The sequence below is a fragment of the Solanum lycopersicum genome, chromosome 1, assembly GCF_036512215.1.
Source record: "Solanum lycopersicum chromosome 1, SLM_r2.1".
In the NCBI taxonomy this organism is placed as follows: Eukaryota; Viridiplantae; Streptophyta; class Magnoliopsida; order Solanales; family Solanaceae; genus Solanum; species Solanum lycopersicum.
The window spans coordinates 22,194,252-22,207,312 of record NC_090800.1 but is presented as its reverse complement, the minus strand read 5'-3'; the positions used below and the strand labels follow the sequence as shown (position 1 = coordinate 22,207,312).

The following is a 13,061-nucleotide window of genomic DNA, read 5'->3' as shown; positions in this document are numbered from 1 at the left end:
AGCTTCATCATGCTTATTTCATCACAATTATATCATCACATCCATGCAAGCATACAATTAAGCATATATAAGGGTTTACAACACTACCAAATACATATCATTCACTATTAAGAGTTTACTACGAATAGTATATAAAAACCATAACCTACCTCCACCGAAGAATTGCGATCAAGCAATCTACTTTCCCAAAGCTGCGTCCTTCCTCTCTCTCAATCGATCGTTTCTCCCTCTCTCTCTGTTCTTTTTCTTTTTTTATTCAAATCCTTTTTCTTTTACCCTAATTAGCATATAATTAAGTACAAAAGATGACAAAAGTAACCCACTAATTAATTCAAGGTTATCTCCTTTAACCCCCAAGTAATTGAATTATTAGTATTACCCACTAACTTTATAATTATAAGAGGAATAGTCCAAAACGCCCCTTAAAATATTAAATAGAAATCCGACCTAGTCAGGGTTACGCAGACTGTGACGGCCCGTCGTGCCTGCGACGGTCCTTCCTGCTGCTTCCGTCACAAGGTTCAGAGACTCGATTTATTAAAGAGTCTGTGACGGCTCGTCATGGCTGTGACGGTCCATCCTGCCACTTCGTCACGAAGTTCAGAGAGTCGATTTCAGTACCCAAATTTCAGAATTCTAAGTGTTTTGGAACGTGACCCCCACGACGGTCCGTCGTGCCCATGACGGTCCGTTGTGGGATCCGTCGTCTCAGCCAATTTTTCCAGAAATAAAATCTGCTGCTCAAAACGACTAAACAGGTCGTTACAACAATTAGGAATAATAACTCAGAAAAAGAAAGAGGTATATACAAATGAACCTTTAATAAATTTAAAAGTATTAGTATTAGAAGCAAAAGTAAAAGAATTAGAAGAAAGAATAATAAGATTAGAAAAAGGAAAAAATATTGAACAAGAACTACAACTAGACAATCAAGAATTAATGAATGAAGAACCTAATACTTTGATCTGTAATGAAGATAAAAATATAAATATTATTAAAATATTAGCAAAACTTCAAATTGGAAAATATGAAATAGAGACTTTAGCACTAATAGATTCAGGATGTACTAAAAGTATTTTAAATAAAAAGATTGTACCTATAGAAGTAATAAAAACCTTAGAAAAGCCACTTGCAGCTATGCAAATGGATGGAACACATAATATATATAGACATTATATAGATAAAGCTCAAATAAGTTTCTTAAACACTTGTTCAGAATTTTATAAACCCACCTATAAAATGGATAAAATATGGGTACGAGATTTAGATATAAGAGTAGATTTTGTGTTAGGACTAGACTTTATACTACACAACAAAGGAGGAACTTTAATAACTAGAGACGGAATATTTTTTATGAAAAATACTACTTATACTTCAGTTTTAACTAACAAAATTGACACTAAAGTAATACATAAAGAAAAATGTTGTGACAACTGTGAAAATAATATAAAATGTATTAAGAAGGAATGTAATACATTATATGAGAATATACTAGAAATAGATGAAGAAAATGAAATAGTTAATAAAAACTATGTTCTAATAGAAATGGAGACAGAATTATATAATTTTAAGATAGGAATTCAGCAAATACGACAAATAAAATATCAAAAGGATCTTGATAATATAGTAAAAATATTAGATCAAATAGAAATAATAGGAGAAAAACCATTAAAACATTGGGAAAATAATCAAATAGTATGCAAACTAGATAAAATAAACCCTGAATATATAATAAAAACGGCCGCAATAGAAGCCACAAATCAAGATCAAGAAGAATTTAAAATATAAATTAAAGAATTATTAGAATTAGGAGTAATAAGAAGATCAACTTCAAAACATAGATCATCAGCCTTCATGGTAAGAAATCATAATGAAATAGTTAGATGAAAAGCTAGAATGGTTATAAATTACAAAAGATTAAATGATAATACTAGAACAGATTGATATAAATTACCAGACAAAACAGAGTTAATAAATAGAATTCAAGGTAAAACAATTTTTAGTAAATTTGATTGTAAGTCAGGATATTGGCAAATAAAAACGCATCTAGATAGTATAGAATGGACTGCATTTACTTGCCCCGAAGGACATTTTGAATGGCTAGTTATGCCATTTGGATTAAAAATAGCACCTCCAATATTTCAAAGAAAAATGGATAAAATATTTGGAGAATATAAAAGATTTGTTTTAGTATATGTAGATGATATTTTAGTATTCAGTAAAAATATAAAAGAACATTTAGGACATTTACAAACAGTCTTTAGGTTATTTGTTAATAATGGAATAATAATTAGTAAAAAGAAGATATAATTATGTAAAAATTATATAAATTTTTTAGGAATCACTTTAGGAGAAGGGAAGGTTAAATTACAACCTCATATAGCTAAAAAGGCCTTAGATATGCCAGATAAATTAGATAATTTAAAAGATTTACAAAATTTTTTAGGTATAGTTAATTATGCAAGACCTTTTAATAAAGATTTAGGAAAAATAGCAGGACCATTATATTCTAAGACAGGAAATAAGGGACAAAGAAATTTTAATATTGAAGATATAAAATTAGTGTAAAAAATAAAAGATAAAATAAAAAATATACCTGATCTTAATATGCCATTAGAATCAGATTATCTAATAATAGAGACAGACGGAAGCTTTGATGGATGGGGAGCAGTATTAAAATCAAAACCACATAAGTATAGTTCTAAAAAAGAAAAAAATATGTGCGCTTATCAGAGTGGAAAATGTAAAGAAAAAGGAAATAAAGCTAGTATAGATGTAGAAATTTTAGCTGTAATATATGGTTTGAATAGTTTTAGAATTTATATCTTAAATAAACCAGAAATTTTAATAAGAACTGATTGTGAAGCAATAGTAAAATTCCATCAAAAAATTAATGATAAAACAAGTAGTAGAAGAAGATGGCTAAATTTTTTAGACACTATATCAATTTATAATTCTATAATTTTTTAACATATAAAAGGAAATGATAATAATATTGCAGATCAATTAAGTAGATTATTAATCAAAGTATAATTTTAAATTTTTCAGAATGAGACCATCTTTCCAAGACAAAGGCAAAGGAGTTCAACCTCCAACCCAAGATTACTCAGACATATACAGACAGACAGTATTATCTAATTTACAGTTCAAACCTTTAAATAAAATAGATGATAATAGAGTAGAAAGATTACAATTTGGACAACATAATCTAATAGCATATGAATCATCTAATTTAACTTTTAGAAGTTTACCTATATATCAGATAGATAAACAACAGAAATGTTTAATAAATAATATATGGATAGCCCATAATGAGAAAGACACTAAATATATAATTGCAGTTTTAAATGCATTAGGATTTTATTTTAATAGTAAAAATAAAGAAAACAAATTTAAATACTATGTTGTTATTCATGGTAAAACAAATGGAATTTTTCAGACCTGGATAGAAGTATTAGATTCTATTAAAGGTTTTTCAAAACCTCTTTTTAAAGGCTTTAATGACTTTACTGAAGCACTAGATTATGCTAGAGGGGTATTTGGCCCAAACTACTATTAGACAATCTCAAAAACGAATTATTAGCTCAAGAAAATCTCCAGCTAAAAGACAGGATGGCAAAAATGGAGAATGACTTAAAGATAAAAGACAATCAGATCAATATACAGGGTTTTCCATCCCCAATAAAAATGGATGAGATGGGTGTACATTCCCCTATGAATGTAAATAGATCCACTGTATCGGATAAAGATAAAGCTAGTCCAGTTCAAACGGTAGCCGGTAAAGACTCATCAAATCCGTTAATGGCTGTCACTTTGCCAAAAAGTGAAAAAGAAGAGAGCTCATCCTCAAGAAGACACTACCAATTTCTTTTAGCAAAAAAATCAGACAAAAAAAATAAAAAATCACAAAAAAATAAAGACTTAGAATGCATCATAACCAAGACTGTAGAAAAACTAATTAAAGAACAACAAGACAAAGACAAACATATAAACCCCAGCCCAATACAAAGCCCAAGACAAAACTCAGATCTAAGTCTAAATAATTCAGATGGCTTTTCAGATACTATGCAATTTGCTCAAGACCCAAACGACTATGATTCTGGTATGAGTTTTGATTCCATTGCTTTACACAACTTAGACACATAAATAAATAAATAAAAAAATAAAAATATATATAATAATATAGTCAAAAAGAGGAATGCCTCTTTGGTAAACAATGTGACTCCCACTTTACTCACTACCACACATTTGTGGAAAAACTGTTGGGACGCGTCTTTATGAATAGACAGACATTAAAAAATAAAGTTTCTTTTTGAATAAAGACAAATAAAAAAGAGGTAATGGAATAGAAATTATTCAGACAAAGTACTGATGATAATGCAAAAGAAGGAATCATTTCACGTGCGATGGGGCCCAATGCGCACCCGGCGGAAAAGATGAAATTATTTTTCATTCTGAAGTCCGAAGTTTGAAGTCCATATTTGTGTATATATAGAAGACATTATCAGAAGAAGAAGTAGAGTGGAAGAAAGCAAGGAGAGCAAAAATCTACAACCCGCAAATCATCTTAATCCCTCCAAAGATCTTTTTTTAATATATATATATATATATATATATATATATATATATATATATATATATATATATATTCTTTAGGTTCTTAGATTTTGTTTCAAGTTGTAAAGTTACTTTGGAAGTCGTTCAGGTTTTCCGAAAGGAAAACTTCACTCTGTTCTAATAATGTAAGTTTTCATATCTATGTTTCTGTTAAACTTCCCATATATGTAAATTATGTGTGTTTAATTTTTGCTAAGTTCATGTAAATATAAGAATATTATCATGAATCTATTTTACCTAGTATATGGTTAGTCTCTTAGCCTCTTAAAAGTATCAATGGATTAACCTGTAAATTCCTAGGACGAGTCAGGTTAAATGTTCTAAGAAAAGAACCGTGAATAACCATTTCCGGGGTGGGGTTAAAGAAGATTACTCTTAAGAATAAAGGCTAAGGGAAAGAGATGAACAGTATTAATAGATTCATGAATGGACAAAGTCCATTAAAAAAAAGAAGTTTAAACTAGAAACTAATATGATAATTACATAATAGAACAAGAGAGTGAAGGAGTACTGAGTAGGACAGTACAACATTAAGAAAAACAATCATATTTATTGAAATATCACCTTATATTGAAACATCGCCTTATTTTGGTATCAGAGTTTTAGATCAAAAAGACCTTATATGAGAAAAGATTATTATTTCAGAAAAACTGCTGCTTATTATAGAACTTTGTTTTATAATAGTTATCATTTAAAAATAGTTTCATTTGTATATACCTCTTTCTTTTTCTGAGTTATTATTCCTAATTGTGTTTCTATACAATTTATACATCCTTCTATGAAACATTTATTACATTTAGTTTTTTTTGTATTTACTTGGATACCATTTACACCAATTACATGGATTACTATCTAATCCAGTATCTTTTTCAAAATTATGTTCACATTCTATTATATTCATAAAATTAATTTTTAACTCATCCATGTTTAAGTTTTCCATTCCTATTTCATTAATTAATTCTTCTCCTTCTGAATTAGAAGAGTCTTCTTCTTTGTTTTTTCATCTATATCAATACTTACTATAGAATAAATACTTTCATTATCTGACATATATTCATCTACATTTAATAGTGCTTCATTAAATTCTTCTACTAATTGAGCGTTTCTAGTCTTGGCATTATATCTTTTAGGACAAGTATTTGCTAAATATTCTATACTTCCACATGTAAAGCATTCTAATTTATTTTTATAATTTCTATCCGTTCTATATTTTCTAACATGTCTATCTCTGTTTAAATATGGTTTTCTGGCTTAAGTAATTGTTCCTCTCTATAATGTCTATAAAATTGAGATTTTGAATTTGTATTATATAAAATTTTTGGATTTAATAAATTTAATTGATTCTGTTGGAAAATTTATATATATATATATATATATATATATATATCACAGTTGTAATGAAAATTAATAAATGTTTTATTTAATCATTTATAAAAAAATAGTTCTATGAAATGATAGTCTTTAATTATAATGAAATAGTATGAAATATTTATATTCAAGTTGTGACGTAAAAGACAATGTAAATTTTATCTATATATGAAACATGATATGTTTTTTTCAATATGCCAAATAGACTTTATATTAATATGGTAAAACAAACAATTAAGAGATATGAAACAACAATATATGTATTAAATTTAAAACAATATTTTTTGTTAAAATCTTATCTATCTTTTTAGTACTTGATCATTTATGATAACACAAATTTAGATATTATTTTTTTTGAATTTCCGCGTTATGTCCTAATCATCACATTTGTTTACTATTTACATATTAAAGAAATGTTTTTTAAAGTTATGACAATGAAACAAATATGTCTTATCAATAATATGAATAGTAGAAGTTTTAAAGAAGATAAGAGACATTAGTCATCATAACTTTAATATATTATTATAATGTTAAGTACATTAATAGTTGTGCATTGATTTTATTTGTAAAAGTAAATAAATTACTGAAAAAATATAAGGGGTAAAAATCATAAAAATTTAAAAAAGGTAAATAACTTGATTGCATAAAAGACTCTCATATTACAATCTCATCAAAGACTACAATTGAATAATATATATAGGGATAAATTTTTATAATTATGTAGCTAAGACATATAAAAATAATAATCTACATTATTATATGCACAAAGTAATAAAGCTGGAAATAAAAAAATTCTAAATATATTTCGAGCAAGAAAAGAAAAGTGACAAGAACAAATTGTTACATAAGCATAAGAATAAGCAATGATGTCATATAATAATTTAGTTTATCTTTGATTTTCTTTGAGAGAAACATAAAACATAACTTATTCTCATATTCTTTGGATTGTAATAAGATAGTTATTTTAATTCGGCTTTATAATAATAAAGTATATGTACATAAATTACTATTACAAGTCAAAGTAAAAAAAGTATCTAATAAAAGTAATTCCTAACTTTGGTTAAAAAAAGAGAAAATATATCAAATCACCATTGAAGTTGTTTCAAATTTTCAAAAAGACAACTTAACTTTAAAATTGTCATATTAACCCACTTAACAATTTTGAACATATAATATTATACCATCTTTCGATCGACCTCAATAAGAACCAAGTGTGTTCACACACTAATAATAACATGACACGTGTTAATTTCATTTTTTTTTATTTTTAGTTTTTTCTTTAGTTTTTTTCTTTATTTCTCTCTCTCTAGTTTTTGAATTTTAATTTTAATTTATCTTAAATTTTATTTCATCTTCCACCTCTCACTTTCAAGTAATTCATCCTAGGGCTATTCAAAACCAAACCGAAACCGATAAGCTGAACCGATAAAAAAGTTATTGGTTAATAGTATTGAATTATTGGTTAAGTGGTTTTTATAACGATTTTTATCTTTTTTGATATCGAGTTACCGATTCTTAATGGTTTAAAGTTTTTTTCTTAACGGGTTAACCAATTTCCCAATAGTAAATTAAATAATTATATTTATACCATTTTGTATATAAAGTCCTCGACTTAGAGTTTAATTTCTTACTTTTATTTTTGGTTGTCTCAAACACTTGGTTATTCTACAATGTAAAACTGTTTGCTTTTGAGCAAGATGTAACTTGTGAACTCAACTGTATGGTTTATTTGGTTTGTCAGCTTGTTTGTAATTGATTTTCAATATTTTTTCTTCTGTGTTAAATCTTAACGGTTAAACCAGGAATCGATAACGATCAAAAACCGATAAATCAATCTCATCAAAGATCACAATTAAATAATATGTAGGGATAAATTTTTATTATTATTTAGCTAAGACATATAAAAATAGTAATCTACATTAATATATGCACAAAGTAATAAAGTTGGAAATAAAAAAATCTAAATACATTTCGAGTAAGATAATAATAGCGACAAAAACAAATTGTTACATATGCATAAGAATAAGCAATGATGTCATATAATAATTTACTTCGTCTTTCATTTTCTTTGAGAGAAACATAAAGAATAACTTATTCTCAAATTTTTTGGATTGAAATAAGATAGCTATATTTTCCCCTTTCCCCTTATTCTCATCAATGGTGGTCAGAATGATGAGACTGTTGAATCTTCAATCTTAAATCCCCTCTATTAAGATGACGCCTTGGCATAAAGAAGGCTTGATGAACTAAAATAATGAGATAAATGGATCGGGTGTCACTTTCCGACACGGTAGTATTAGGGGATCGGGTGTCACGTTCCGACACGATAGTATTAGGGGATCGGGTGTCACATTCCGATACGTTAGTATTAGGGGATCGGGTGTCACGTTCCGACACGATAGTATTAGGAGATCGGGTGTTACGTTCCGACACGGTAGTATTAGGGGATCGGGTGTCACGTCCCGACACGATAATGATTAAGAGAATGAAACTTGAATTATGTTAATGTACTCAAATTCAAAAAACCTATTTCCCAAATGAGTATGGTGTGGAGGCTTGAGTCCTCATAGGTGTGCTTGGTGTTGCTGTCAATGGTTCTTATACTTGTTGATTGTCACCTGTTAAGTATTATGGTTGATTTTATATTATTATTCAGTATATATTGCTTTCTATTCTGAGTTGACCGATGATACCTTCTCAGTACTTGTTCCTTTTACTGACCCCTACTTGTAATTTTCTTCTTTGTTATTTGTGGAGTTCAGCAAGCGTGCCATCGACTTCAACTCGTCCTCAGATCTAGCTAGTCTTCAGCATATCAAAATTCAGGGTGAGCTGTTATTCCTAGCTCGTGCTGAATTCTCTCCTTCACGTCTTGATGTCTTGAAGTTCGGACATGGACCATCTTTTACTATTTTTTTTAGCTTCTTCAATACTCTTAGATTTAGAAACTTGAGGATAGATGTTCTTGATGTGATGACTTCCAGATTTTGGGAATAATAAATATTAAACTTTAGAAGTTTATTTAATTGAGTTCGTTAATGAGTTTTGGATCTTCCGCATTATTTTTACTATTTATAAATGTTTTGCTGATATATGTTGGGGTTTAGATTTGTTGGTTCGCTCACCTAGGAGAGTAAGGGTGGGTGCCACTCGCGGCTCGTTTTGGGTCGTAACAAACTTGGTATCAGAGCGTTAGGTTCGTTGGTCTCATCACACAAGAACGAGTCTAGTAGAGTCTTGAGGGAAGGTAGGGGGGACACCCTTACTTTTCTTTGAGAGGCTATAGGACTTTAGGAAAATTCCATTCTTTCATTCATTCGTGCTATTACTTGGATCCAATTGGTATCTAGTTGATACAAATTGGTATCTGACATCCTCACTCTATTTCGCAGATGGTTAGATCTAGAGCAACAAATGTTTCAACACCAACACCGGCAAGACAGGGTGCGTTTGAGCCAAACATTGGGGCTGTGGCTCGAGGAGGAGCAGTGGCAAGAGGCCGTGGTAGAGGTCGCAGGAGGACGTCCTCTAGAGGTAGAGGACAAACACCTGGTCCAGCTAGTAATAGGGTGGTGACTCCTCCACCGACTGATGAGGTAGTAAGAGAGGGTGAGGAAGGGGAAAATTAACAGGTGCAAGATGAGGAATTACCACCCCAGCCTACCCCAGAGATGATTAACAAGGTTCTTACTTATCTTAGCGGGTTATCTGATCAGGCCAGACACCTCCAGTGTTTTCTGCACCAGCACCTCAGGTTACGGGAGTACAACGTACAGCTGCTGTGGCTCCCCACATGGATGCCTCATTGAAAGTAGGCACGTGTCCTCGATTGACTACAGGGTCTATAATGATGAGTGATCAGCATGAACTTTTCACTAAATTCTTAAAGTTGAAACCTCCAGTCTTCAAGGGTGCTGAATCTGAGGATGCCTATGGTTTTCTGGTTGATTGTCATGAGCCGCTACATAAGATGGACATAGTAGAACGATTCGGTGTTGAGTTTGTGACCTACCAGTTTCAGGGGAATGCCAAAATATAGTGGCGGTCGTATGTTGAGTGTCAACCAGCACAAGCACCACCTATGACTTGGGTATCATTCTCTAGCTTATTTATGGAGAAGTATATACCCCGGACTTTGAGGGATAGGAGGAGGGATGAGTTCCTGAGCCTAGAGCAAGGAAGGATGTCTGTTGCCGCTTATGAGGCCAAATTTCGTGCGCTATCCAGGTATGCCACCCAGCTTTGCTTCAGTCCACAAGAGCGGATTCGCCGCTTTGTGAACGGATTGAGGTCACATTTGCAGATCCCAGCTCTACAGGTAGCTGCTGCAGCAAAATCCTTTCAGGAAGTGGTTGACTTTGTGATAGAGGTGGAGGGGGTGAAGCCAGACAACTTCACCATGGCGTCGACATCTAAGAAGTTTCGTATGGGAGGTGAGTTTAGTGGTTCTTACTCCAGAGGGAAGAGTTCAGGAGGTTATCCAGCTCGACCTATTCAGTCATCACTACAGGCTGTAGCTGGGGGTCCATCGCAGACCAGTCAACATTTCTCTGAGTTTGGAGGTTATCCCAAGACTTCGTCATCCTCACAGAGACCTATGTTTGACTCCAGAGATTGTTATGGATGTGGAGAGACTGTATTATTTGATCCTGGATCCCCATTTTCATATGTATCTTCCTCATTTGCTACTGGTCTTGATTTACATTGTGATTTGCTTGACATGCCTATTCGTGTCTCTACTCCTGTGGGTGAGTCTGTGATAGTTGATAAGGTGTATACGTCTTGTCTTGTGGCTTTTGTGGGGAGCAATACTCATGTAGATTTGATTATTCTAGAGATGGTTGATTTCGATGTAATTCTGGTATGACTTGGCTTTCTCCAAATTTTGCAATCTTAGATTGTAATGCTAAAACTGTGACATTGGCCAAGCCTGGGACAGATCCTCTAGTGTGGGAGGGTGACTATATTCCCACCCCAGTTCGTATTATCTCTTTTGTTCGTGCTAAGAGGATGGTTAGTAAGGGTTGTTTAGCTTTCTTGGTCCATCTCAGGGATGATACTTCCAATGTACCTTCGATTAAGCCTGTTTCGATAGTCCGTGAGTTTCTTGATGTGTTTCCTGCAGACCTTCCTGGTATGCCACCAGATAGGGATATTGATTTTTGTATTGATCTGGAGACGGGTACTCGCCCCATTTCCATACCCCCTTATAGAATGGCTCTAGCCGAGTTAAGGGAGTTAAAGGCCCAACTTCAGGAGTTGTTAAGTAAAGGCTTTATTAGACCAAGTGCATCCCCTTGGGGTGCTCCTGTTTTATTTGTAAAGAAGAAGGATGGAAGTTTTCAGATGTGCATAGACTACATGCAACTGAATAAGGTAACTATTAAGAACAAGTATCCCCTTCCTCGCATTGATGATTTGTTCGATCAGTTACAAGGTGCTTGTATCTTTTCAAAAATCGATTTGAGATCTGGTTATCATCAATTGAAAGTACGGGCAGCAGATGTGCCAAAGACTGCTTTTCGAACCAGGTATGGGCATTATGAATTCTTAGTAATGTCTTTTGGGCTTACGAATGCCCCGTTGCTTTCATGAGCCTGATGAATGGGATTTTTAAGCCAGATCTTGACCTCTTTGTTATTGTATTTATTGATGATATACTGATATACTCAAAGACCAGTAAAGAACATGAGGAGCATTTGAGAATTGTATTGGAACTGTTGAGGGGGAAAAGGCTTTATGCCAAATTCTCCAAGTGTGAGTTTTGGATTGATTCAGTATCCTTCTTGCGGCACGTGGTTTCTTAAGATGGAGTGATAGTGGATCCATCTAAGATTGAAGTAGTGAAGAGTTGGGTAAGACCTACTAATGTTACAGAGGTAAGGATCTTTGTTGGTTTAGCTAGCTACTACCGTCGATTTGTCAAGGGATTTTCTTCTGTCGCTTCCCAATTGACAAATTTGACTAAGCAGAATGTTCCATTTGTATGGTCGGACGAATGTGAAGAAAGCTTCCAGAGCCTCAAGACCTTGTTGACTACTGCACCAATTCTTACCTTGCCAGTGGAAGGTAAGGATTTCATTGTTTACTGTGATGCATCTTATTCTGGTTTGGATGCAGTGCTAATGCAAGAGAGGAATGTAATTGCTTATGCTTCGAGGGAATTAAAAATGCATGAACGCAACTATCCGACCCATGATTTGGAGTTGGCTGCAGTTGTGTTTGAATTAAAGCAATGGAGACATTACCTATATGGGGTCAAGTGTGAAGTCTATACAGATCATCGTAGTTTACAGTATGTCTTTACTCAGAAGGATTTGAATTTGAGGCAGAGGAGGTCGATGGAACTGCTGAAGGACTATGATATTACTATTTTGTATCACCCAGGAAAAGCTAATGTTGTGGCAGATGCTTTAAGTAGAAAGGCAGGGAGCATGGGAAGTCTAGCCCACTTACAGGTTTCTAGACATCCATTGGCTAGAGAGGTTCAAACTCTGGCTAATGACTTTATGAGGCTGGAAGTACTAGAGAAGGGAGGATTTTTGGCCTATGTGGAGGCAAGATCTTCTTTTCTTGACAGGATTAAGGGAAAACAGTTTACTGATGAGACGCTGAGCCAAATTCGAGATATGGTATTACGAGGAGAGGCTAAAGAGGCAATAACTGATGAGGAAGGCGTCTTGAGAATTAAAGGAAGGGTATGTGTGCCCCGTGTTGATAATCTGATTCACACTATTCTTACAGAGGCTCATAGTTCAAGGTATTCTATATATCCAAGTGCAACTAAGATGTATCGTGACCTAAAGCAACATTTTTGGTGGAGAAGAATGAAGCATGACATTGTCGATTTTGTTGCCCAATGCCCGTATTGTCAGCAGTTAAAGTATAAACACCAGAGGCCCGAAGGAACACTTCAGAAAATGCCCATTCCTTAATGGAAATGGGAAAGAATTGCAATGGATTTTGTTGTTGGTCTTCCCAAGACATTGTGTAAGTTCGATTCTATTTGGGTAATTGTTGACAGATTAACTAAGTCTGTTCACTTCATTCCGGTCAAGTTGACTTACACTGTAGAG

At 32.8% G+C, this 13,061-nt stretch overlaps 1 protein-coding gene across 1 annotated transcript; it reads left to right on the top strand.

Annotated features, from left to right (window-relative positions):
- The first annotated feature begins 4,547 nt into the window (after nucleotides 1-4,547).
- Nucleotides 4,548-11,374, top strand: LOC138348296 (uncharacterized). The gene is made up of 2 exons (XM_069297180.1): nucleotides 4,548-4,742; nucleotides 8,748-11,374. The coding sequence occupies exon 2, from the start codon at nucleotides 10,067-10,069 to the stop codon at nucleotides 10,850-10,852; it is 786 nt and encodes a 261-aa protein (XP_069153281.1). The 5' UTR covers nucleotides 4,548-4,742; nucleotides 8,748-10,066; the 3' UTR covers nucleotides 10,853-11,374.
- The last annotated feature ends 1,687 nt before the right edge of the window (nucleotides 11,375-13,061 follow it).